At 48.2% G+C, this 27107-nt stretch overlaps 1 protein-coding gene across 2 annotated transcripts in view; it reads right to left on the bottom strand.

The window, feature by feature from the left end:
• The window catches only part of ARHGAP36 (Rho GTPase activating protein 36), a 29583-nt gene extending 3153 nt beyond the window's left edge, over nt 1-26430 (bottom strand). The window contains exons 1-8 of one of the 2 annotated variants that reach the window (XM_068533677.1): nt 26373-26430; nt 3751-3909; nt 2481-2546; nt 1722-1957; nt 1290-1482; nt 1014-1069; nt 618-768; nt 35-183 (exon numbers count right to left, since the gene is read on the bottom strand). In XM_068533677.1, the coding sequence (XP_068389778.1) occupies nt 35-183; nt 618-768; nt 1014-1069; nt 1290-1482; nt 1722-1957; nt 2481-2546; nt 3751-3909; nt 26373-26430 (1068 nt within the window). Of the gene's footprint in view, nt 1-34; nt 184-617; nt 769-1013; nt 1070-1289; nt 1483-1721; nt 1958-2480; nt 2547-3750; nt 4004-26372 lie in introns of those variants that run through there. The other variant, XM_068533676.1, reaches the window with a different exon arrangement.
• Between the last annotated feature and the right edge of the window lie 677 nt (nt 26431-27107).

Raw genomic sequence — 27107 nt, 5'->3', positions numbered from 1 at the left:
ATAAGTCTCACTACCCTTTCCCTGAGCTTTTTACCAACTGTCCATCAATGCCAATGGAATCCTCGCAGTTCTCAGTGATCTTATGCAGGACCTTCAGGAGACGCTCCAGGGTGTCACTGTGGCAAGGTGGCATCAGGTAAACCAGCAACTGCAAGGCAGAAAGCTGATCCTGTGGCTTCAGAGCTAGAGGAAGGAAAACAGGGACTGGCTTAGGGGGCTAGCCTTGGCAGCAGCCTGATACAAAGAAAGGTGTGATTCTGGCTGAAAAATGCCAAAGGCTATGGATAAAGTACTCAAGCATCTTTTCTTTGCTCATTCTCATGGCATTTGAGCTCAGGATTCCTAAAAGCAAGAAGTGCTCCCATCAAAATCAGACCCCCCCTCCCTACAGAACCTAGGTTCTTCTTTGCCCTGAGAGGGTGCACACAACTTCAAGAAGCTCTAGAGAGATTTCCAAACAACAGACTTATAGCGGAATCTGGAGAGGTGTTTTCATCTTCTGGTGTTCATTTTGCCTTAGTTCCTTGGGGTCTTGCAGCCTGAGCTCTGTCCCCAGAACCCCACATCCCCTGTACTATTTCCTTTCCTTGTCCAACAAGGGAGAGCAGAAGACTCACTTGCCGTCAGGAGGAAGGACATGTACAGATCATCTGGCAGCAGAGAGTCCTTCATGTCACGGAAAAACTCCTTGAGGAGTGCGGCCACATCATGCACATTCTGAGAGTCGTCCAGCACTACATCCAGACCTTGATCAAATTCTTCACGGAGCTAGAAAAAGAGAGAGAATACATTCGGTGGCTGCTCTGCCCATCACAGGCTCCCTACTGGCCACTCCTTCAGTAAGTCTCAGGCTTCAGTGGAGGTAGTTGGCTATACGGTGTGCCTAGGGGGCTAAAAAGAAGACTGTGCTCCCTTCATGAGGCATGACATTCTCTTCAGGTCTATGGGGGAGCCCCCACCCCCACCAGTTTTTTCTCACTGAAGGAACAAAAGCATAAACATAGCTGATTTACCTTATGCACTCTCTGCTCAGAATATTCCAGGGTGAAAATCCCAACTGTGCTTAAGCCTGAAAGTAAAGACCAGGGGATGCTAAGTATCTGTGCTCACCGCCCCCACCCCCAGCATTTCCCTTTTCCTCCCCCATTGTATCCCAACCCCAACTGGTGGCAGGGGAATGTTTCAAGCCCTTCATCCCTTGACCTCTTTCCTCTCCCCATCTCTAGAACATCGTTCTTTCTCTTGAATTGCCTCCTACCTTGATTTAACCATCATTCTTGGCCCCTTACCATGCTTCTCAATGAAGCTGCAGCAAGCCTCAACAACCTGGGGGATTTGCTTAGCAATCGGATTGAGGCTCATTTTCCTTTTGGATCCCAGAAGTCGCTGGCCAATTGGAAAGGAAGTCTTGGAAAGTTGCAGGGTCTGCAGCAGCAGGGCCCCGTCCTCCAGTTCAGCCAGGCTATCCACAGAGACTGCACCCTGTGGAGAAACCCAGACTATGTTAAAATGGGGGAGCAGGAGGGTCACTCTGGACCTTCCTGAAGATTGCATCACATTCACAACAGGAGACATTCTCTCTGTGGCAAGCCAATTACACCCCTCCAACACGTTCTGTTCAGCTCCCCTTCTCTCTGAGGACACAGGCCTTGACCTTCCCGCCCCACATCCCTGGACACTTCAAGAAGGTCCCTGCCTGAAAACTGGAGGGTTTAACTCACTCGACGCCCACGGCGAGTAAACTCCCTGGGCAAGGAGGGCTCATCCCGCCTGCGACTGAAAAAGCGCCTGATGCGGCCAAACATCCTTTGCACCACATTTCCTCGACGACGGCCCGCAACCTGACCGGTGGCTTCTTCAATCTGCATCGCGGCTCTCAGTTCAAGTTGCTTGCGGCGGGTAAGCTCGTTCACCAGCACCTCTTCCAGTCGAATGCCAAACGTCTTGAGTGATACCGCTGGGGAGCCAAGGAGAGAAAGTATGAGAAACGTCTACGCTCCGCAGCGCTTAAATCAGGAGGAACTGCAGGGGCTGTAGCACTCCTCTAAGCAACCGCCCCCAGCCAACCCCACCCCACCAGACCCGCAGCGCCCCTCCCTGGGGAGGGAGCCAAAGGGACCCTGCGATGGTCTGGCTGAACGACTCAGCTCCACTCAACTACCCCGACGGGGTCTCTGCCTTAAGTCCTGCCAGGGGGTGACCACCTTGAAGCAATGAGGGCAATTTCTTCTGGGCAAACTGTCTGGGGTAGATTCACCCGGAAGGCTTAGGCATATCTGATGGGACTGCCCAGCACTCCTGTAGCTAGTGCGCCATTTCCTGAAATCATCCCCTGCGGGGTTTCTGGAAGCTGGGGGGTGGGGCGAGTGAGTCCCCCCCAGGGGCAGTGGGCACCGCCCAGTCTCCAGTAGCCAGGGACGCAGTACAGGAGGGGTGCAGCATTCTATTTCTTTACTAAGGACAGTATGAGAGACCCTCACCCCTCTCTTGTCCTCTCAGAATCAGAAACCACTTCTCCAAGGTGTTTGGACGGTCAATAGGTAGAGCTATGGGAAGAGAAAAAGAAAACACACGCATTCTCATACAAGTAGGATTTGATAAGTGACTAAAGCATCGCAATGCATTGATCCACAGGGATTGGGGAGAGGGGCAAACAGCTCTGACCAGCCCCCCAAAAGTGTTTTGCTTTCACTCAGCCTCAGTTTCCCCATTTGAAAACGGGACCAATCCTAACTACCACATATGAGACTCCAAGAATTTAACCAAACCAGATCATCCAAGGCGCCGCGTGCGCAGCGCGCATCTTGTTACGCACCAGCAGTAGCTCAACACAACGCTTAAAACGTAAATTCCGGGGCTCCGAGGCCCCGGGACAGCGCAACAGGCGAGGGGAGGGGCTCTGCCTGCGGCGCCTCGGCTAGCAAGGGTCGCTAAGTTACTGCTGGCGCGCTTGCTTCCGGGATGCCGTCGGCTCCCAGCGCTGCAGCCGCGAGAGAAGCGGTGACACCCGCGATCTCCGCACTCCGACCCCCGCAGTGGCGGCTGCCCGCGGGGTCTCCTCGCCCTTTGCTGCGCTCCTTTTAGGCTGCGCCGGGCGAACCTGCGGCCCCCTGCACTTTTCATCACTGCGGCGGCACCCCTCGGCTCGCGTGACCCCCTGCCACCTCCCCTCAGTCGCAGAATCTGCGCCTGCACCGCGGAGACCACTGGCGCGCTCGACCCCCGTCCTGCGCTGGGTCCCGCTCGCTCCCAGCGCACCTCTCGCCTCCGCTCCCCGCACCCGCACCCGCCCTCCCGCTACTCGCCCGGATTGGCCCGTGTCTCTCTCTCACTGTCTCGCTATCTCCCTCTAACTCTTCGTCTCTCAACCGCGCTGTCTCTGTCTGTCCCAGTCTTCTCTGAGTGTCCCTCTTCGTCTCCATCTCATTCCGACTTGTTCTGGCACCTCACCTGGTGCGTCTGTCTTTTCACCTGTCCTCTGTCCACCTGTCTGTCCCTGGTATCTGCCTGTCTCACTGCCCCTCAAGCCCCCAGGCTTCAACCCAACTCAACTAATCTTCACCTCTTCCCAATTCACCAAACACCCTTCAACTCCCGCTCCCTCAGTTCTCCAGGATCCAGGAGAACCGGCCAGGTCCAAGACCAGAGGAGAGTCCCTCCCACCCTCCTGGACCCCCAATTCGTCCCGTTCCGCCCAGGGGGTCCACTCGGCCCGAAGGCGAGGATGCCACATCCCGGGGTACTGCTCACCTCTTTCAGGTTTGAATTCAGAGAGGAAATGCCTGGCCACGAGTTCGTGGTAAGCAGTCTCTTGCAGCTTCAGACGCTCCAGCTCGGAGAGGCTGTGTATTGAGATCATCTTGGTCCTGCGGTCCGGGTTGTGTCCTAGGGCTCCTCCCAGGACGTTCACTAAAAAAATGAAGGCGGACAACAACAGCAGAAGGGGCATGATTCTGGGGCACAGTGTCCTTGCTGCCTTCAGAGAAGGAATGCAGCCTCCCATTCTGGAATCGGATGATTATCAGGACTGCATCATCCAATTGTCACTGGACCTGGTAGAGGGAACTATGGGGGGGCGGAGGGTGGTAAAGGGGGAGGGAAAACTGGGAGGTGGCTTCACCCTCAAGCAGAGCTGCCTCTGGCTGCTTATTTAAAAAAAAAATCCAACTTAAAAAAAGCCAGCCCTGAACCGACAGTCCAGAAAAGAGAAAACCTAATTAGGCAAAAAGGAAAAAAAAAAAAAAAAAGAAGAAGAAGAAGAAAAAAATATTAAAAAAAAACCCAACCTTACAATTTTAAAATACACATTAAGATAAGAATAAGGTAATATTTTTCCATTAATTATTAGGAACATTGATGGAGTTTATTTTTATTTTTTAATAACAATGCTTGATGCTGTCCAGTTTGGGTGAAATGGACACATTCATCTGGGTTAGGAGCTCTGTAAATTTTGTACAACTCTTCCAGAAAGCAAACTGGACACGTGAGTCTGAAGCCAAAAATCATCCCCAGGCCCTTTGACCCAGTAATTCCCCTTCTAGGAATCTATCCTAATGAAATCTTCCTACAGACAGGAAAAACCATATGTACATGAACCATAACAGTAAAAAATTAAGGGAAAAAAGCTAGCCCAGCAACAAGACTAGTTATATAAATTATGGAATAGCCACAGTATGGAAAATTATGCGATCATTAAAGTGATGTTTACAAGGAGCTTTTAAACAACAAATATAAAATACAGAATCGTATTAATTATGATTACAACTATGTGAAGAAAAACATGCAAAAAAAAAAAAGACTGAGAGAGATGCGCCCAATTACTGATGGTGTCTGTATCAAATAGTGGGATTTGGTTTGCCTTTTGCCTTTTATCTATTTACCCAAAATTGTGCAACTTGATTATGTTATTTTTTCCTGAAAAAAAAAAAACAACATCAGTTTGTACCAAAACAAACATCATTTCCAGGCTATTTCTAATGAGGCTCTCCATACAGGATTGGTATAGTGAAGTTTCTTGGTGTATTGGCAAACCTGTTTTACATATCCCTTCTGCATGGTGCCCACTATCTCAAACTGCTCCCAGGTTGCACAGGATCCCCCAGTGGGGATCTCCCTGCACCCCACACAGCATCCTATCCTGCACATCCTCACCTCTATTATTAATTTGTTCTTTCATGTATGCATTTTTTAAAAAAGAAAAGAAAAGAAACCTGCATTAATTGTCTACTTTGTGCCAGGCACTAAAGATTCAAATATGAGCAAAGTAATAATACTCTTTTCATAAAGAATTTAACGGTGCAGTGAAGGAGATACACAGGTTAGCAACAACTTACAAAACCTTGTGATAAGTCAATCGCCCAAGATATAAACAAACTACTGTGAAAGCAGAAAGGAGGAAACATCTAAGTCTGCCTGGAGACAGGGAGGGGGGAGTGTCCAGAAAGAGAGAACAGCTTGTGCAAAGGCAAAGAGATGGGAGAGAGTTTGTTATATTCTTAAAGCTGTATAAAGGGGATGGAAGGAGATAAATCTGGATAGACAGGAATGAGATCATGAATGGCCCTATAAGCCATGTTAAGGAGCTGGACTTTCTCCTGAAGGCAATAGGGAACTACTGCAGGGTTTTAAGTGGGAAGTGACAGAGTCAGAGCTGCAGCTTGGAAAAATCGCAGAGCAGTGAAAAACGTGGTTTGGGTAGAAAGCCTGAAGTAGGTAGATCAGCCAAGAGGCAAGAGATGCTGACACAAGTCAGTATCAATGGGGCTGGAGCAGGAGATGGATTTTATGGGTATAATTGACAGGACTTAGAGAAAATTTTTTATTGTAATGGAAAGGATAGCTCCGAAGTTTATGGTTTGGGTGAGTGTGTGGATGCTTGTTCCTAAGAGAAGATAATTCGGGACGTGGGGAACTAAACCTTTTGGCAAGAAGGGAAGTGGTCACATGCTACTTTTCTGAGCTCCCCTTGCCCATGGAGTTTTATGATAATATTCTATATATTATGGGGGAGGGGGTGCTTAAACTCCAAAGATCAGGTAATGTGGCTTTGACAGAGAAAAGGGAGGTAGAAGTTTATCATCCAATAACCTATATAAATGAGCTCTGTCAAAAAAAAATCCCTCACTTCTTTTGTTTCCAAAATCCTCTTTTGCCCACTTTCCTTAATGGCCAAAGTCACACATGTCAGAAATAAATATTTGCCGGATAACTGAAGTTCAGTATGAGATAGGACGAGGAAGGAGTATTTCTATACCTTTTGAACTGAGCTAAGAGGAAAATTCTTAGCATACATATTTTTAAAAGAAGTCCCTTCAACTGAAAATCAATATCCCCTGGACCCAGAGTAAACACCTAAGCCCAACCACCAAACTGCATCCACAAAATGACCATCTTAACCAAAGGCACATGCAGAGAACCTAACCACAGTCCCAAACTAAGCAGCCAGTAATCCCCCATTCACAATGGCAGGTCCAAAATCTATTAGCCAAGGGTCTCATTCTGACACACACAGCCTAGCTCTGGATTGATTTTTTTTTACATGGCTCCCTCTTTCCCTTTACCCCAATTTAGACATTTTTGTACCTGTTTTGGAGTTGCAGCTATTTCTTCTTGCCAAGGGTTACAATCTGGTCATCCAAAGAGTATAGCTGGTTCTTTCACCCAAAAATCAAGATGAAAATCAATCCCTCTTCTCCCCCCAAAATAAGGTGAGAACAAATAAGAGAACCTCAAAACAACATCAGCCAAAAGAGAGAGAGAGAGAGAGAGAGAGAAGCCTTTGAGAGATGAGTCAGCCTAGACGCTTACAATTCCAAAGGAAATCAAAGGCCTTAGAATAAACTGTTTGTCATTGCCTCCTGCTCAAAGATACAGGGCTAAACTTAAGAGCAATCATATGCCACAATTCTGCCAGCAAAATTGACACTGTCTTGCTTGCCTTCAATACTCTCAAGGCACCAGTAGAATACCAGACAGAAGCAGAATTAGGACGTCCAGTGTGCGTAGATAAGAAGCAGATGAGCAGGTTGGGGAGGGGGGACCAATAACCAGGCTTCAACACTATGAGCTGATCACAAAAGGAGGCTCCTCACAGAGAACAAGGTGCTAAGAGACCTCTCTTGCTCCGAAGTGTCTTCCCCTTCCCCTTCAGCACGCCCTGGCATTGGCCTGAAGTGACCATGACATCAAAAAGGAAGAAGGAAGACGAAAGTAAGCCCTCTCAATTTCAGCATAGAATTCAACACATTTGCAAAAACAATATCCTGAGACAAATATCTGTAATGGTCCCTGGAGTCAGAGCTAAATAGAACTGAGTTCAAGGCCAAGCTTTGTGATTTCTTAGCTGTGTGAGCTTAGGACAGTTTGTTGAATTCTGAGCCTCAGCGGCTTCCTCTATAAAATGGGGAAATGATGCAGTATCCATTTCACCAACTGTGGAAGAATTAAATGAATAATGTACATGTGATACTTAGCACTGGTTTTTAATAAACACACTGATAGTGAAGGTTCTTTGCAGAGGGCCTGACTTTACCAGAAAATATCAGGTTTCAAAAGTAATTACATAAAATTAGAATGTGTATCAATGCATCTGACTTAGTTCACTCTCTACTAAATTTGAATTAAATGAAAACGGGTAAAAAGATCTTGGGAGAGTGTTGTGAATAGATCTTTCTTCTTCAATCTCCAATGACATCAGGGTCAAGTATAAAAAATTATCTTATAAAATTTAGAAAAACTAACTGCATAGATCCATTTTTTAAATGCTATTATTCAGATTAGTAAAATGCTTGTAAGTCTCAAAAATTTATCTGTCTTTTAAACCATCCAATTTCACATCGTCACTAGCAAAATAACATACAATTTCATTTGAATCAGTAAAGGGGCTAGGATATTAGCAGCTACCAAGAGAGAGAATTTGAACAAAGAGTAGAGGCACAACCAGATCAACTCTCCAGCAATACGAAGAGGGAAAACACACATGAGTGGCATCAAGCTTGTTCCTCACGTCCTCCTGAAACGCATGGCACAGATGGAGAAACAAATTAACATCAGAAAGGTCACCCTCTTCGACATTGTGAGGACAGAAATGTTTCAGCTAGGCATAAATCCACAGCCTTCACAATTTGGAGGACTAATTTACTCCATTGCCCCCATTAAATAGTTAGGGGTGGTGCAGTGCTCACTAGTAAACACCTCTGAGAGAAAAGCAGGACTGCACTGATGCCATCGATAGAATCCTAATAAATTAGGCACTTTATGGCACCATCAGAATTTTGCTTCTAGCCGTTGAGAGAATTTGGACTTTGAGAAATTGATAGTGTGCAGGGCTGAGTGCCCAAAAGGTATTGCATCTACGGTATTCAAATGTCTACAGGCAGTGACAATGGATAAAGACATCCCCATTAATATATCACAACATGAGAAAGAGATACAGGTCTCTAGATGAAAACATTCAGGCACCAATTTGGTCTGCTGGCACATTACCTCATTCGTCCCTGAGCATTAATGAGTTGGCCTTTAAGTTGCTATCCCATAACCTCCATTTCAGCAAAGGCTGCAGTCGTGATGAACAAAATGGCTCATTTTACCCTATGCGGTGTAATGCCCCAAAATAATTAAATTTGGGGGCAGCGTTCTTCAATACGTGAGTCAGTCCATCAAACCATAACAGAAGCTCATAAACCAAAGGTAGTACTGTTAAAATACATTCAGAAAAGCCCTGGTATCAAAAAATGTTTCCAGAACTTCTTAGATTAGAATGGATCAGAGATAGAAGGGACCTTAGCCATCATCTAGCCCGAAGCTTCCATTCTAGAGTTCAAAAAACTGGGGCTCAAAGAGAGACAGGAGATTGCCCAAGGCCACACAGCAATTTGACACAGAATCTAGACAAGAACCCAGTTCTCAGACCTAGGGCTCTTTCCACTGCCTCATCCACCCTTGCTCTTAATAGCTACAAAATAATGCATAGCTAAATAATGATATCAAAAGCATGGACACATAATCAAAGCCTGATTTGATAAACCAAGGGAGGTCATATCCGAAGGTACAACAAGATATAGATATTCTCAGTATTATCTGCAGTATGTGTCAGAGTGCATAATAGTGCTGGCATCACAAGCTGTGTCACCCTTTATCTCTTTTTTCCCTCTCGGTTGCTGTTTCTATTATGTTGTGGCAGAAAAAGTAAAAAAAGTAAGATGTTCCATCAATAGAAGGTAATTTTTTAATGTCTAATTTTTCTTGTGCTTTTCATGTTCCCAAAAGCTTTCCACATGTCCATTATTTCCCGACCCTAGCACACAATAGGTGTTCAATGTGTTTGTTGGGTAATCATAGGATTATAAACTCTTGACAGTTTTGAGAGAACATAAAGGTCTTGTAATTAAAACAGCTATTTGTGATTCATGGATAAATGAATCATGCCACTTTATTCTCACAACAACCCCTGTGAAGGAGGTAGGTTTGGTGTTATGTTCCCATTTTACAGATAACAACAAACTAGGACTCCAGAGAGGTTGTAACTTAACTGAAGTTGCACTAACATGCCATGGAGGAATACAATCTGGGAACTAGACTATCCCCAGGCCTGGTCTTGCCCTTCCCACCAAGCCACAGTATTTCTTGGTATACATCACCAACATCTGCTGCCTGGAACTGGGATGGCCTGAGTCAAGATTATTTTCTTTCCTAAGGAGATGGCTAGATTTTGAGGTCTTTCTTTCTGCACACTATTCTTGGGAAATGGGAATGAAGGTAGATGATTGATAGGATAGATAGAAGAAGAAGAAGAAGAAGAAGAAGAAGAAGAAGAAGAAGAAGAAAGATATGATAGGTAAATAAGATAGGTAGATAATGATAGATAGAAAGATACAGATATATATGGTTTTGAAAAACACTATTATGAAAGGTAGAGAAGAGGAGTGAATAGAAGAGAAAAGCACCAAAAGCCCTATGTATTCCTCCCATCACGTCTCTTGCCTCAGCCCACTCCCCAAGCTGACAGCATGGCATCCTGAAAAGGTCCTGAGATATGGACTAGAACTTGGGTTCAAATCCCAGCCTTACCACCTGTAAGTTCACACACTCACCAACCAAGTCACTTAGAGCTAATTATCTCACTTTTGTGAGCCTCAGTTCCATCACCTTACAAAGTAAAAACCATGATACCTATCACGTGTGGCTATGGTAAAGATTAAATAAAAGACAGGGTCACATGAAAGAATCCTCCAAAGGGTACAGTGCTGTACCAAGGTGAGGAATTGTCCCCCCTCCCCCGCCAAATACCTGAGAGTCATATTTGAAAGGAAGACTGAGCAGAAGTGCTGCTATCTGGAATGAAGCAGACAGTGCCCCCATTGAAGAATGCCCTTGTACCATCCATAGAAGGTAAAAGTGGGTACCACATCCTGCCAGCAGGTAGCTCACTTTCAGAGGGGATGAGTTGAACTGTTTCTTCACTGGGTCTTTCATGATCAGGAATGCAAGGCAACTAACTGTGGGGGTTGGGGGGGGGATCAGCCTAGGCTCTGAAATGTAGAAAAAAGTTAATTGGCCCACAAAAGGGATTTAGTCCCTACCTTTGGTTTCCTCAGCACAGTGTGCAAGCCATCCATGTTAGGGATGGTGGAGGAAAGGGGGGGGCCATCTGGAGTGGAAAGTCCCAGTTCCTGTCCTTGGGGTCTTACAGCCTAGTTGAAGGTCACATAAATATCAAGAGTCTGACATGGGTCTAACATCGTCCTTCCCTGCCCTCATTTAAATACATTTCCTCTCCTTTGTTCCTTTAAGGAATGTTAAGAATTGACTATTTCTTCAGGTCCACCAGCGCTACTCAGACCCTTATTCAACTGTAGGTTTATAGTATGCATTCGGTAAACTCTGATTCATTATTCCCATCTTCTCAACTCCCCTGGTCCCAAGCCCCCTTCTTTAAGACATATTCCCTTTCAGACACACACATTTCCTCTCACAAACATACACACACACACACATCCTCATGCGTTCTCACATATGCATTTACACACACATACACACACACACAGAGAACAGACTTACCCAATGTATTTGCTACAACAGAGGGAAGGAGGAGGCTCTCAATTAAAGAAAGAACCATCAAACATTTGCCCCTCTAGACCACAGCTGGGGTTTCTACAGAGTGGACACGAGAGAGGAAAGACCAGTAGGGACGCTTCCCCAGACCATCTGGACAGAGACCTGTCAAGGAAACCTTCAGAATAAAGTTGTTCTCCAAATCTGTGCTGAGAGCTACCTCTCTTTCACCTTTGTTCCCCCACTCCCACCTGCTTCCCTTCTCCTTTGATTGTATCTCCCCCAAGAAGCATTCAATTTTCTGCAGTTTTCTTTTTCAAAATCCTGTCTGAATGGCTGTCATAGGGAATTGGGGCTGTGGGAGATGTTTTCCTGATAGGAATGGTATTTTTAAACTACATTTAAATAAACGTATTTTTTTAAAAAAATCAATGTCTACCTACCTGTATCTATCCTCCTTCAAAATTACACCACTGTCTTGGCTATGACACAGTGCAAAAAAGAAAAAACAAACAAACAAACAAACAAAAACCCTAGACCAGGAGTCAGGAGGTCTGCCTAGTTACTAAGCAGCTGAGTGGCCTTGGGCAAGTCTGTGAGCATCTCCAAGCCCCAAAACACAACCAGTGTCATTTATTATTATCCGGTTTATCTAAGAACACGGTGGAGACACAGTCCTCACTTCTGCCTAGTCCTTGATTCTTCTACAGGACGTAGCCACCTCCAGGACACAGGGCCACGCTACCGCTGCCCACAGCTGGAAAGAGAGAGCATCGCTGCCCCTCTGCAGGCTTCTGTGCGCCAGAGTGGAGAGTGGGTCTAAGCGGGTCTCCCTCTCCCTCCCTAATGGATCCCTAGCCCGGTAGTCTGCCCTCTACCCAGAGCTAGGTGAAGGTGAAGGGAGGGGGAGCAGGGTGAGGGGGAAAGGGACAGGAACCGGCCAGCCAAGACTTTGCGCCCTCCTCTCGAAGGGTTGTCCCGGGCCACAGGTTGCCGCTGCGAGCGTGGTCAGGCGGGGTTGCGCCCCTTGCGTCTCGCCCCTACGTGGCTCAAGAGCGCGCAGAACCTGCAAAGTTAAGCAAAGCCCCGCCGCGCGCAGAAACCACTCTTGCTGCTTGCCGCTGCCGAGAATTTGAAAAAGGCAATCTTTCTTGCGTGCTCCATGCTTGAGCCATTGAACGCGAAAAGCTGGGCACCTAGTTCAGGACCCGCAGGCTTCCTCTCCCTCCCGCACGTCGGGCGCTCCGCTTGGAGGGCACTCACCTCCCACTCAGCCCCTCGAGGGGCTGCACTCAGGCCCCTGGAGCCCTGCCCCTGCACTACCTCTTGGCGACTCTCCTGGTCCGGCCAGGGAATAAATGGCTGCGTGAGCCGCTGGTCAGTCCTGCGGCGCGACTACGACCCGTCCTGGGACGAGCTGCAGGCGCTTCGAGCGCTTCGCTCTGCCGCTCAGATTCCCCCACTCTCTCTCTGAAGCTCCCGCGGTGGGGCAGGAGCTGATTCATAGCAATTTTCTACGCAGCAGCCAACTCAGTGCCTTACGCATACCTGTTTGCTAAATTCCCGGGGCTACTCCCACTGTTTCTTATCATACCCCACAATCATCTCTCCCTTTATTCAAAGCTGATTTCTCTTTCAAGATTCAGCCCAAGGGTCCCTTCCTTTGAGGGCTCCCTTTCTCTTCCGTTGGCCATGCCACACAATCTCACATTACAGGCGAAGGAAAGGCAGAGGTGGAGGTTCAGATGGATAAGAAACTTACCAAAGGGCATTGAGCTAATTAGTGGCAGAGCCAAAAGGCAGGCCCCAAACTCCTGGAACCCCGCTCAGCACACTTTTTGTTACCCCTCATCACTTCCCTTCTGCCCTGACTAGTATGGCATTGAAGGGCAGGTGGCAGCCCTTTGCACACAAGGACTGCACAAGGAGCGACTCCCGGCCCCTCCTTGCCTCACTCTTCCTGATCTTTGTTCGCCATCTTGTCCAGGGCCTCTGATCTTCCAAACTCAGAGACAAGAAAGATCATTTTGTTCAGAGTTCAATGAACAACAAAGCAAGCAGAATTCCTCTACCTATCTGGATGAGAATGGTCTCAGTAACCCACCCCCAACACACACACACACACATACACACACACACACTACTACAGTCTTCATCTTTCTTTTTCTATCTTCTTGGCACCTGGAGAAGTCAGAAGGCCATTCACACCTGCCCAAACCATCTTACCTTCTAATACTGCTTCCAAAAATGCCTTCTTCTAATCTGCAGCCCAACAATCATATATTCAAATCACTATTCAGCCAAGCAAAAATGTATTATTCACAAGCACAAAATATTCTCATCTGACGCAACAAGGGCAATACGGGGTTATAAGCGCAAGATCTCAAGTGGGGAGAATTTCAAATACACAATTACACTCCCTCCCAGTTGAATTTTCTCCTCTCCTGGATGAAGTAAATGGATGAAGGGAGAGTGTTGTTGACTGGATGGAAAAGAAAGAGGAGAAGAGAATCAAGAATGTCAGAGACTCTAGTTTAGCCCAGCAAGAGGGAAGGAGAAGGAGCAGAGCCTAGGCAAAGGAGAGGAGGAAGGAAGGGGAGGGGGAAGGATAGAGGGCAGTTGCTGACCCCAGGCATACATAGGTACTGAGGTAGCCAAGGAAGACATGGACTTATTCCCCAAAGGCTCAGAGATGTGGCTCATAGGGATCTGGCTTGGAAATGAGATCCAGAAGCCCAGTGGCGAGTCTCTCTTAACCCCTAGCAAAGGGAGCGAGCTTCTGGCTCTGGCAGCAGCATGGGTGGCGCTCTTTTCACTAAAAGTACCACCTCAGCACCAGCACTACCAAGAAGGCGCCCTCTTCCCCTGCTCCTCTTTCCTACCCCCACCCCTCAGTAATTAAATAAATCTTACCCACCACAGGAATGTAATTTGAATGCTCAGGGTGGTTTTCCCTTCCTTTGAAGGAGAGGATCTCTCCCTCTCCACCTGCTGAAAATGGGCTGGGTGCTGCCCCTTTATACATTCTAGAGCACCAGATCAGGAGAGGGGGAGAAAGGGAGGGAGCGGCAGTTTGAGGCTGGTCCAATTTGTCCCTGGCATTCTCTCTCTCTGTCTCTCCTCTTGGTTTTTTATGCAGCCCCTCCTTCTGGCCCTGGCAGCTCTGCTCCCCTTCCTCACTGCAACATCTTGCAGCCAGATCCCCCACCCTTGTGATAAGGGACTCATACTGGGGTGCACCTTTCTGGTGATGCTTGCTTTCCAATGTGGGATCTTATGCTGATATGCCAGGGAAAGATCTGAATTGGGGGTAGGTGGGTGTCACCGAAGATGACAAGAGAAACCCACCCAGGTAGCCAACCACCTTGAAAGCAACACGGGTTGGCTTTGGGGGCAGCCAGGAGACATGATTTGAACCTGAGTGCATAAGGAGCCAATTTAGGCAGAGGACTGGCAGGTTATTGGTTTGAGTTACAGTGATTGTCTTGGTAACATAAATACATAAAGACTGCATGATATATATTAGAAAGTAGATGATGACTGAATATCACTCAGCCTCAGTTTTCTCAACTGCAACATAGCGGAATAAATGCTCACCACATAGCACTAAGGGGAACAGTGTGTGAAATAACACTGGTAAAATACTTAGCACAGGGCCCAGCACAGAGCCCCTTGCCCACTTAACTTCCTTCTGGTGTTGAGAACAGGAAGGAAAAGGGCTTGCCCAAGGTTATACAGCAAGTATCCAAGTCAGGATTGGAACCCAGGTCTCCCAAAGGATGATTTCCACTCCACTTCCTCCTCTAAGAAGCTGCCTGGCTATCCTTTGGGACTTGGAGGGGTAGAAGTGTGGAGGTGGGTTAGGTGCTGACTATGTTTAAGCATGTAGACATTCTACCACTTAATCCCAGCCTCAAGGGCTCAGGCTTCTGCTTTATCCCCTTCTGATCATCACTCAGGTAGTATCCCCTTGCCATCTTGGACTAATTCATTGTCACTTTAGTGCCACCTCTGCTGCCCAACTCTGAGATAGTGACTCACCCTCTAGCTGGCCAGGGCCTCTGCCCTCCAGGAAAGAGGCTGTCTTCTTAACTGACTGCAGAAGCCTCAGCCACAGTGAGACAACCCCCTTCCAGGGAAGCTTAGGGCTGGAGGGCTTTGAGGAGGAACGGAATAGCCCCCTATTCAAAAGCCACTGCCCTCCATCCCCACAATGCCTGGGGTGCTGCTATTGGAATCCTCTCTCTCGAGTCCTTATGATAACTCCTTATGTGCCCTTAAGTCTCAGTGTTTCCAAGGGATTTCACCCAGGGCATCACTTTGCCGCGTGTACACAGCCTGTGCTGTATCTGGCACTGTGCTAGGCACTGGCAAAGCATAAGGTAAGAGAAGATGTCCCTGGCATCCAATGAGTGTTCATTACAACTAAAACATAACTCAGCAACTTGGAAAGGGGGAGAAGAATTCGGGGTGGGGGTGGGAAGGGTTTAGGAAGTCCCTGTGAGAGGTGAGGTGATGGGCAGAGTGGCCTCACTGCAGCCCCAAGGACTGGGGCTGTGAACTGAAATGTCTTGTGGCTAGTGAGTGGCATCACTAAAATCACTGGTGCAGGCATTTCCCTTAAATACAGCACATCGCTTAAGAAATTGAGTGCTAACTGAACCTCTGTCCATCTTCTGGCTTAGAGGCATTACCTGGTGGCCATATCTCCGGCCTCTGATCCCCCTCTTTCCCAAACTCCCAAATCTTTATCCTTGGTGAGGGTTAGGGAGAGGGAATGGAAGGGAATGGACACCCTTTGGACTTCAACTGGAATTAGCGCTTTACATACATTTCCTCCTTTAAATTTCACACCCACCCCGCAACTTAAGACAGTGACCTGCCAAGGTAGTCAGCTGCGAAGTGGTAGAGCTGGGATTCGAACCTATACGGACTCCGAAGCTTGTGCACTTTGCACCGCAAGGCGCTTTACACAATGCGCCGCCTCAGGCGGAAGTCCTCTTCCTCTTCCTCTCCTTCACCCGCTGTCCATCTCTACAGAAAGGAGGCAGGCGGAGGACAGGAGCCAGATGTTCATCTGGCCGCGGAGTATTCTAGAGTGACCCCTGTAGCCCGCCACAGAGGGAGGGGACCTCAGACTGTCCCGCGGGGGCTATGCCGCCAGACGGGCAAAGCACCCTAAGCGACACTACCGCCCCCTGCCGCCGGTGGCTCCCTGGCCAAGGCGGCTGTTCTCCAGAGGGCTTGTGCGCTAGAAAAAGCTCACCGACTGCCCCAGAGCTGTCGCGGGCTGGTGCTGGGCTGCAGATAGCCCTGCCAGATTTGTTGACAAAAGCGGGAAGGAGGAACATTTATAACGCCCTACTATGTGTCCAGCGCGGTGTCGGTGATTTCTAATAATCATTGCCTTTTATGTAAAAATTAGTTGCTTTGCAAAATAGTGAGCTCTCTATTAGGAGACGTCTTCAAACTAGATTGGAACAGGTTTCGCAAAAAGCTTTTCTGCAGATCTAAACTCCTTACTTCTTGAAACCAGTAAAGCTTTCCACCCCTAACAGTTGCTCACTTTCCCGGGTAGGAGGGGAAGAAGCCCCCACCCCCTCCACCACCTCCCCCCGCGGTGGGGAGCAGAGGTCAAAGCTGCGAAGGGGTCTGAGAGGGAGGCTGCTGGGGGGAGGAGCCTCCGGCAGGGTCGACCAACGCAGAATCAGGGTCCCGGCTGGAGCTCACGTGCCCTCCGCCCGCCGGCGGATTCCCCAGCCCTTCCAGTTTTCCCGGGTTCGGACTGGATCCCGTCTGGACCCAACTCACTCACTCCCTTTGCTCGGGAATGGGGAACAGGCGGGTTAATGGGAACAACACCCCAGGTCAAAGGGAAAAGAGCGTCTGTGCCCGCAGCGCCTCGCCCGCCCATCCCCCCCTCCTTTCTTCCCCCTCCTCCCATCCTCGCCCCCTTCTCTTCCGCCCTGAGGGAAGGAGGGGGCGGGCTGTATGTGTATGTATGTATGCATGTACGCGTGTGTGCGCGCGCGCAAGTGCGGTTCGCCTGTGAGTTCCGTGTGTGGCTGGGTGTGGGGTGTGTGTGCGTGTTGCATGTTTTAGTCCGAGTGCTGGGTGTGAAGTGTATTTGGTTTGTGCTCGGACGTGGAGCGTGTGTTTGTGCGATGTTTGTGTGTGCACGTTTGTAGGTTGTATGTTTCTGCCCGATGACAGTGTGACTATGTGGGTGCGGTCTGGATACGGGTGTGTTCGATGTATGTTTCTGCCGGGGTTTGTGGTCGTGCTGTAGTGTGTATGTGTATGCAGTGTGTGTATGTGTGTGTGCCCGTTGAAGCTTGTGTGTATATATCTGTTTGGTGTGTGTTTACCCTTAGCTGTGCTGTGTCAATGTGGGTTTACGGGCGGTGGTTGTTGTGGTGTGTAGTGTGTGTGTTTGTGAGCAAGGTGTCTTTATATGTGAGCTTACTTAAGGCGTGTGTGTTCAAAGGTTTGTGTGTGTGAGGGTGCAATGTCTGTGTGTGTTTGAGTGTGATGTATTCATGTGTGTGGTGGGGACGCATGCAGCCAATGTACGTGCTAGGATGGAGGGCTGAAGACCGTGTGTGTCTTGGAGGGGGGTCGCGGCGTGAGTTTACCGGTGTGGTGTGTGAGAGAGCACGGGGTTGTCTAAAGAACCCAAGTGGCTGTGTGCTTGGTGGTTTTTTTTTTTTAATTGGGGGTGGAGGGGGGCTTTGCACCAGGACTGGGACGAGGAAGGAGATAGGGGCCCGCGACCTGGGCACAGTCTCCCCTTGGCCTGATCTGCCGGCTCTGGGTCCGCCGACCCCCCGCTGTGCGCACCAGGCCCGCTGGGGGCTGGGTGTGAGCTTACCTGACTGCTTAGAGGAAAGAAGAGGAGGGCGTCGCACGTGATTGGCCAGGTAGGGCGCCTAAGGCGCGGTTCAGGGGCTGGTGGGAATAAACTGGAAAGATTCTTGGTCACTGATTCCCCCCCCTCCCCCAGGAGATCCCAGTTCGTGCCCAGCAAAGCCCAACTATTAGCTCAAGGCTTGGCTGTTTCACACCTCTTTGGCTTTGTGTGGGCACATACACTTGCCTGGAATCCCTTTCCCCCTGGGCCTCGTGAAAAACTCCTACTTATTTTTTTAAGACCTAACTCAGGAGTCACCAAACTTTCTCTGCTTTTCTGTACCCCTCCCTCCCAATTGAGGGCTCCCTCCTTTGAGCCATCATAGTTACACTCTTCATACTTCTCATGACACGATCATGCATAACTGCGATTATTTGTCTCTCCTTTTAAACTCTGGGCTCCTGTAGAGAATGCCTGGTATATAGTAAGAATAATAATAGTGATCATGATAATGTTACCATTTATTAAGCACTTATTGTATACCAGACATTGTGCTAGTGCTGTTACATGCATTATCTCCTTGAGTCTTCACAATGACCTAATGAGGTAATTAGAGCTATGACTTAATATTTTGCACATCACAAATCGAACTCAGAGGAGTTAAGTAACTTCTCCAGGGTCACACAGCCAGTGGGAGGCAGAGCTGGTATTTGAATCCAGGTTTGCCAAGCTCCCTAAACCTTTCTTCTGTTCCAGGCAGCCTCACCAAGAGTCGCTCGTTTCTGCTAGGCATTGAAGTCTCTATCAAACAGTATCACTTCCCAACAAAGCTTTCTTTGGAGTTTACAGACAGCGCCAAGAGTGCTCAGCATAATTACTTTTCTTTGTCTCTCAGACAGCTGATACCTTCTCCACCTAATTACCTGCTTTGTTGACACCTCAAAATCTTTAATTACTCTAGGCTCATAAGCACCTCACCACCTCCAGTTCTGGGAGCTCTCCTTAGGCTGGTGCTGAAAGAAAGAGCAGAGAATGAGCATTTTCTAGCCATAGGGTCAGGGGAATTGGGTATGGATGGGGATGGGGGTGAGGGGTCAGGATGGAGTAAGGGAATGATTTCACAGCTCCCCTGGGACCTATTTTTACGGCATTACCACCAGAAGTTGGTATGTAGTAAATTTCAAGCAGACCAGTCATCTCCATATGAAATTGCATATAGAAAAACAAGCAGAGCCCCCTCAAACGATTCCTGAATGGGTCCCATTTTGTATTATTCATGTTTGGCGGGGAGAACTGTGCTTACCTAATGGGTTCATGCTGCTCTAATGCCTTCCAAGCAGCCTCATCTGAGAATTTCAAATTAAAACAATACATCGCATTTTGGGGGAACACATTTACTGGGGGGGGGGGTGGCTCCGTCACAGCTAAAGGGCCGCTGGAAGAACGGGCTCCCAGCTCAGCCCCCAGGGAACCAGCCTAGACTGCCGCAAAGAGGTCAGGGAGTGGATAGAGAAGGACAATTCAACAGTGGTGAGTCACTTCGCCACTTTTCAGGGGGGAAAGCGGAAAGCGAGGAGCACGATTTAAATTGCTACTGTTATTATTGTGCCCTTTCAACTGGCACAAATGAGCCTGGTGTGCGGACGAGAAGCAGCTGTAACATCCATAAAGCTTCACCCCCAGCTGGGCCTGGGTCAGCACCTCATCCTGGGTGGGAAGGAAAAGCATTGCCTAAACTACTACATAGCCAGAAAGTCTTTTTTTTTAAAGTGCAGGGTCGGGGGGGTGTTGCTAGAGAGGCTAGTGTAAGTCACACAGGGCACAGAGTAGCTGAAGCCCCTTGGTAAATCTGTACAAGAAGTTCACGCAAACTTTGGTGTCTCCCAGCATCTGGTCTCAGGCACTTGGCTTTCCTGCTGCTTTGGGGGCCAGTCTGACACCTCCTCACTCTCCTCTGAGTATACCAACTCCACTTCCGCTTCCTCACAGTCGATCCTGTGAGGCCTCTGCCTCCCACCCCTACACACATAACGCTCAACCACTGGACCACCTATCTAAATTCTTTTGTGTTAAGTCCCACCTGAATTCGTGAAGACTGTCTGGTTCACTCCAGTCCAGTACTCTTACCTGTGAAATGGGGAACAAACTTCAACTTTGAAGAAGCTAAAAGCTCCAAGATGCTTTAATAACCCCCATTACAGGCAAGGAACCAAAATGTGAATTTTATTGAAGAGGGAGACCTTGGTTTTCACAAGAAAAATGTGAGTAAAACCCTTTAAAAATGAGGACCTTCAGACAGCTTTGAGCTTGTATCCCAGCTCCATCACTTACTTGCTCTGTGATCTTGGGAAGGTTACTTCATCTCTCAGAAACTCAGTTTTCTCATCTGTAGATTGGAGCTGTTAACACCTGCCTTAGACGTGTTCAGATGACAAGGAGGTAAAATATGGAAAGTGTCAGCCAAATGTCTAACATGTCTAATAAATGTTCAAGAAAAGGCTAATTCCCTCTCTTGCTTTTACTCACGCCCTGCCCATATAGCCCAGAGGGTCTCAACCGGGGTGTTCAGGTACTGAAGCCGACTGACTAAGCCAATTTTCCTCATTACTGTTGTGTCTGACACTCTTGAAATAGCCCCTCTTCTTTTAGGGTGATGTTTTTATCAGCCCTAATGCAGCCCGGAAGAACTGGACCCTAAGTCCAATTCTCACTCTGCAGTTTCTCCTGGCAGTGTTAATGAAACCAACGTTTCAGACGTAATACTCCATACAGGAAAGTTTCAAACTACCTGCTCGGCATCTAGACTTCCTCCCACCCCAGCTATGGACTGAGCTCCCCAACCCTCACTTCACACCCAGTCCAGACCCTGTCTCTTAAATGTGTGCCATTGTACCCAAGAGAAAGACAGCATAAATATTCCTTGGCTAAACTGCCCCCACGACTTCTGTTTTGTTTTTTTTGTTTTTGTTTTTGTTTTCTACCTCTAACCTAGAAATTAGGAGGGGCTCCCAAGGCCACCCTTTTTCTAGCAGCCACCAAGGTTGGGGGGTAGATGAGGGGAGCGATGATGCTTCTCTGAGATATATTTTGCAGCACCTAAAATACTGTTCCATTTAGTTGTTAGTTATCTGTTCGCAGTTAAAGGAAAATAAAATCTACCCTTTGGTAAAGTAAGAGAAGACCCCGATCTGTGCCCTTTCCTCCCTGATGCTATTGCCTCCCTCTAGAGACAAAAACAAGTCACTACAAGCTGAAGCTGCACTTGGGCAGAGAGTGGTGGGTGAAGGTTAAGAAGTTGAGGGTAGGGGGTGGATATAATCTCAGGGAGGGATAAAGAGGCTACAGAGTAGAGAAGTATTGAGAGACATGGCAGAAAAAGCTCTGAGAGGCCGGGCTTCAGGCGCTCCCAGTCTCTGGAGGATGCCTTCAATTCCTCCCTCTCCTTCACCTCCCTTATTCATCCTGCATGCTACTCCTCACTGACCCTGGACTCCACCATGCAAGATAACCTATTAGTGAGTCCCTCTGAGGATTTAGGAATTTAAAATCTTCTCTAGTTCCTACCCCTGTCGGCTTCTGAGGAGGTCCTGCAGCCCCTGCTTAGTGGAGGAAAGCGGGAGGGGTAACAATTAAGGGTCAGCCAAACTATACAGAGAATTGTTGGAACAGGGGTTCAAGATAGGCCCCAGCCATTTAATAAGCATCCCTGAGTGCAGGGACCTACCAGTTGCTGGGTAGCAGGTGCCTATCCCGAGGAAGCCGCGTGGTTTCTCAAGAAGTGTATCTGAGACGTGACAGTAGCTGCCAAGGCTCATCACACATGCCATCTACCTACTTCTGCTGATACATGTGAGAACAAATGATACTGCCAGAAGGAAACAGAAATCGTTTCCTAGTGACTCAGAGCCCCAGCAATAAGGACACAGGTGGTGTTTGCATTGCATCTTTCAATTGAAATGTGCACCTTTTCATAGAAAGGAATCTATAAGTAGTCAAGCAGATCAAAGACGAGAATTTGAACTCTGGGCAAGGGAACATCATCAACATTGTACTGACCACCTAGTAAATGTCTGCTCTATATCAGCATAGCGCTAGAAGCTTTGCATGTGTTATTTCTTTTAATCTCACTCAAGCTTTGAAATCGGACCAAAAGGGGTTGTAATCCTTGCTCAGCTACTGTGTGGCCGTGGGCAAGTTACTGAACCTCTCTGAGTTTTTGTCTTTTCAATGAAGATGATAATACTTACCTCAAAGTGTTGTTATGAAAGTTAAATGAGATCATTTGTGTAAGATGACTGGTACACAGTAAATATTTGAAGAAGGACTAAAACACATCTTTTGATACATGAACCATAGAAGGCACTTAATATAATGATATCTCCAATAACAATAATATAACTATTATTAAATAGTTATTAAAAATCATAACAATTATTATTTATAACCTGGAAATGTAGGTATTATTATATTATTTTAAAAGAGGCTAAGAAACTTGCTTATTGCAAAACTATAAAAGCAGGTTCAAACCAGTTCTACCTTTTCCCACCCAGTGTTAGCGGACATTTCATGATCATTGGGAGGATCACATTTGGCTGACCTGATTTAGTCATTACACTTAAACTAAAATTTGAAGAAAAAAATCCCTTAGATTAAACTATGTATAGTGGGATTTTAGATCATTGTAATTATTTGTATACTATAGCCTTCAGTTAGCCTTTTAAACACCTCTTTAAATTATAAGAGTAATTTAAGAACAAATTTAATAGAGATTTTGGGAAACAAAGAAAAAAATAACTATAATCCCACCAACCTAAAAGGATCTCTTAGTTTACCTTGTGGCTGAATTTTCTTCCAGTCTTTTAAAAATGCATATTTGACACATAAATCATACCATTTTCCATGTCGCTACACATTCTTCATGAACAGCATTTTTATGGATGTAGACTTAGTCTAACAAGTGGATATGTCATATAGTTTATTTAACCATTCCACTACAGTTGGACATTTAGGTTGTCTTGGCTGATAAGTGTGAAAAAGGGAATGAAACTGCTTTTCCTGTTGCCATCGTCACCCTCAGGGACCTGGTATCCTGCTCTATCAATGCCCAATATGCTTTCTGTCATTTGATATTTAAGCTTGATGAATGTCAGCTCTACTGCTGGAGCCTGAGGTACACTTGCAAGAGTATTATTTTCTACCAGTTTTCATCACACAGATTCTGCATTCTATCCTTATGGTTGGTAAAGCGTGGCCTAACCTAGGAACCTAAGCTCTATAGAGTGTCACATTTTTTTCCTATGGAGAAATACCTTTTGAAGTGGAAACAAATGATTTTCAAAGGAACTTTGGGAAGTCCTGCCATTAGTGGATGAGGGTGCTAGTCTGATGCTATGACCAGGGAAGTGGGGTGTCTCATTGGCAAACTCGCCCCAGCTTTGGGAACTAATCCTGTGCGGCTCAACCAGGCCTGGCCTCAGCGAATCGATTGGGTCCCATCCCCAAGAAAAGATCAAATTTGTATGTAAAGTGGGCCCTAGGGTCCCTTCAGCTTTAGAGTTTTGGCTGCTTTACAGAAGTCCAATTGTCTGAGGCTAAATCCAATGCCAGGAGTGAACTGGGGAGAGAATTTCAAGTGGGTCAGTCGTGCTGTCCCTTTCCCTGGGAAAGAAGACCTTTCTGGGTCCCCCTTCTTCCCAGATCTCAATGATGCCTCTCCCAAATGTCTTCATATGGTCGTCGATTGCCCATTGCAACCCTCAAAAGATTGTTCTGACGTACCAACAATCTCCTTAGCAAGAGGTGGGTGGGTGGGTGACGGGACATTTAGAATACTTGCCCCACTCTTCCCAATCATCGGCCAGCTACTCCCTCCCTCTGACTCCTGAGGATTTCTGGAAGGCATTTGAAGGGAGGCACCAAGGGCAATTGTAGCCCTACGGAATATCAATAGTTATGCACAAAGTTACCTTTCATATTGCACAGCATTTCTTGGTGGGGCGGGGGGAGGGTTGCAGTGAATGAGCTCTTACCTGGTCAAAAACCGTACCCAAAGACTAATTACTTATTTCAAAGTGATGTTGTGTGACTTAAGTGAGATCATACATGTAAAGGACTGAGACTAGGGCCCAGCATCTGGGAACTACTTCACATATATTAGCTGCTCTGTACAAGTAATAGAGCTGGGGTAGGCAGTGGTGTACCACTGGCATATGTAGGGGGACAGGTCTCATCAGACTGGAAATGCAGTAGCAAATATAATAAGGTCTTGCACTTGGATTCAAACAACAAAATACAGAATGGAGACTCTGAAAAGAACGTGAGTTTACTTTTTAAAAAATGCGTCGTTTCAGGTGAAGAAAGTAATTCCAATATAAATTAGCTATTTGTGTGTGAACTACGCGGCATGTACAAAGGATTTGTGTGTAGTGCATGCGTGTGTGATGTGGTTATGTTGCATTGTGTGTGAAAAGTATGTGGTGCATGTGAAGTATGTGTTTGTGCGTTGGTGACTTTGTATGTGGGCATTTGCGGGTGTGGGAATGTGTATGTATGTGTGTATTTGTGGCTATGTGTCTGTGTACCATGAGTGTCAACGTGGGCTTCCAAAAGAGGGAAAGTCAGCCATCCAGGACTATATTTACAGGGACACAGCTGGAAATCCTCTTTTGGCCAGGTCACTGGGCATTCACAACTTGGAGCATGCTCAAAGAAGAGCAGCTAGATGCGGGTAGGGGCCTTGTAGCCATGTCACATGTTAAACAGATGAAGGAACTGGGGAGGTTTGGCCTGGATAAAAACAGGGGTGAGTGGGGGTGGGGGAATGGAGAGGGCTGGCACTGTTCTCTTGGAAGGATCATGAAGGTCAGTGCCAGAGCCAGAAAAAGAGAGATTTGGGTTCAGTTTAAGGAAAAGCCTCCTAATTCTAATAGAAATGACTGTTTTTAGACGGGGATGGGCTTCCTTGTGTGATACTGACCCTTTCCCAATGGGGTTATTCATAAAGGAGACTTCATATCCTTGATCTCATTGGAGTCACACGACAGCCTTGCAGGCCAGGCAGGGATGGAATGGTTCACCCTACCCCCTTTACAAGGGCAGGGTGTTTACAAGGGTAGGGTGTTTGAGCTGTAAGGCCTTAAAAGGCATCTTAGAAAACACCCTTAATTTTGTTCGATTCACCGGGATCACATAAACTTGAAAAAATATACAGAACAAAACAACTCTCTGTGTGTATGCAGATCTTTTGCTTTCTCAGAGAACTTGCGGCCTGCCAGAGACAGCTCTTGAACTTGCTAAGCATGCTGCAGTCCCTTAGTAGTAGGTCAGACTCCTGGGATGGTTCTCAGGGTGCTGGGGCCGGCAAGGACTAAACATGGGTTTCTGCAAAATTAAGTTGCTGAGGCCCCTCCTCCCCAGCCTGTGAGGGGGCAGAGGAAAGAGGAGACAACCCCAGGTTTGGTCTATGGCTGGCGACCAATGACGCACTCTCACCAATATAGATTTTGGAGGTGGAGACTATGGAAAAACAGGTGGCAGTGGGGGCAGGTGGCAGCCTCGAGGGGGTGGGGCCTACCAAGGGGGAGTGAAGGACAGTGTGGGTGGGGGTCCTGGGAAATCTCAAACAGAAAAGATAAGTGTCCTGAAACTTTAAGGAGGAAAAATAAATAATCAGTTTCCAAAACGTACTTTATAGAAGCACTTCCAAGAAGGGGGTGAAATGCCACCCACGTATCACAGTGGTGCTGTGATCTTTCGCACACCTATGTCCTCAACTCCGCAAGGATAGGGAAAACAGCATTGATATCAAAGTACCCAAGGGAAGACCCGGACTAAAGACCCCAGGCCTCTGCCATTGGGAGCTTTGGGGCAGTGGGCAATTGGCAGGGCCTCAGCAGAGCCAGATTTGCTGCCAACTCCTTGTATGACCTTGGGCAGGCCTTTGCCATCTCTGGCCTTCAGTGTCACCATCTCTTAAATAAAGGGGTTGAATTCGATGACTCTGAGGGACCCATGTCGATATTCGGTAGCTGAGATTGGGACAAGGTGGGACAAGCTTCAAGGCAAAAGGATCCCCCCACCTCCACCTTCAGGGTTCGCGGGCCCTAGCTGCCCGGCCAGGGACGTTCATCCTTGGGCCTTTAGGGCCCTTGGGTTTCAGGACTGTGCTCCTACGCGTCTGGCCCCGACTCTCTAGCTGTCCCCGAGGACGGCTGAGCCAGCGACTCCGCCCCCGCGCTCGACCCGCATCCCGCCGAGCCATTAGCGCGATTGCTCGCTGTTCCCGGCAAAGCCGGTGATTTATGCGGGGCCTCGACGGGGCAGTCCTTGAGCGAGGAACAATTAGCTAAAAGCCAGCGGGAAGGGAGGCGAAGGGACGGCGAGCCAAGCCCCAGGGCGCCTGGCCGGGGCTGCAGCCGCCTGCAGCCCCAGCGAAGGACCCCAGCCCCCCGACTCGGTGGGCCCCACTCACCACGGCGGGGGCGGGGCTCGAAGGCCGAGGCGAAAAGGCAGTCCAGCATCCACGCCATGGCCAGCGCTCGGCGCCGCAGCCTCGCAGCCGGCTTCCGCGCCGGCCCCCGCGCCAGCTACCCTAAGTAGCCCCCGGTGACCACGCCCTGAGCCGCACCCTGCACCCAGCTAAGAGTGTTTCGGTCACCGGACACCTCGGGCATGTCACGAAGGGGGCAGGGCCTCAGGGGAGCCCCCCCCTCCCGCCGGAGGAGAGGCCGCTGGTCCCGCAGCCCCTTTCCCCCACGCGGAGGGAGGCCGAGGTACAGCTCCTGCCCCGGGAAGCCCTGACTCTGAGGGCGGGACCGTGCCCCTAGCCCAGGGAGCCCAGAGTCTGAGGGGAGACGCCATCTCTGCCCTGGTGAGCCCCGAATCTGAGGGGGAAGGGAGGCCCCTGCCCCCAGGGGCCCTAATCTGGCACGTAAAAAGCAAGCCTGTCCCCTAGAAGCTGGCATTTGAGGGCGAGATAGTGCACCTGCCCCTGGGAGCCTCAGATCTGAGGGTGAGATTGTATTCCAGCCCTGAAACCCTCACGTTTAGCGGACACATCATCTCAGCCTTCGGGAGGCCCCATCTAGGCGGGAAGTGGTGTCTGCCTTAGGAGCCCTGAACCGGAAGGGGAGGCACTGCCTCAGCCCTTGGGGACCCCCTGTCTTAGGGGAGGCACCACCTCAGCTGTGAGGAGCTCCAGATCTGA

The sequence above is a fragment of the Eschrichtius robustus genome, chromosome X (assembly GCF_028021215.1).
Source record: "Eschrichtius robustus isolate mEscRob2 chromosome X, mEscRob2.pri, whole genome shotgun sequence".
Taxonomy (NCBI): Eukaryota; Metazoa; Chordata; class Mammalia; order Artiodactyla; family Eschrichtiidae; genus Eschrichtius; species Eschrichtius robustus.
The sequence above is the reverse complement of the archived record's forward strand: the minus strand, read 5'-3'. Positions and strand labels throughout refer to the sequence as shown.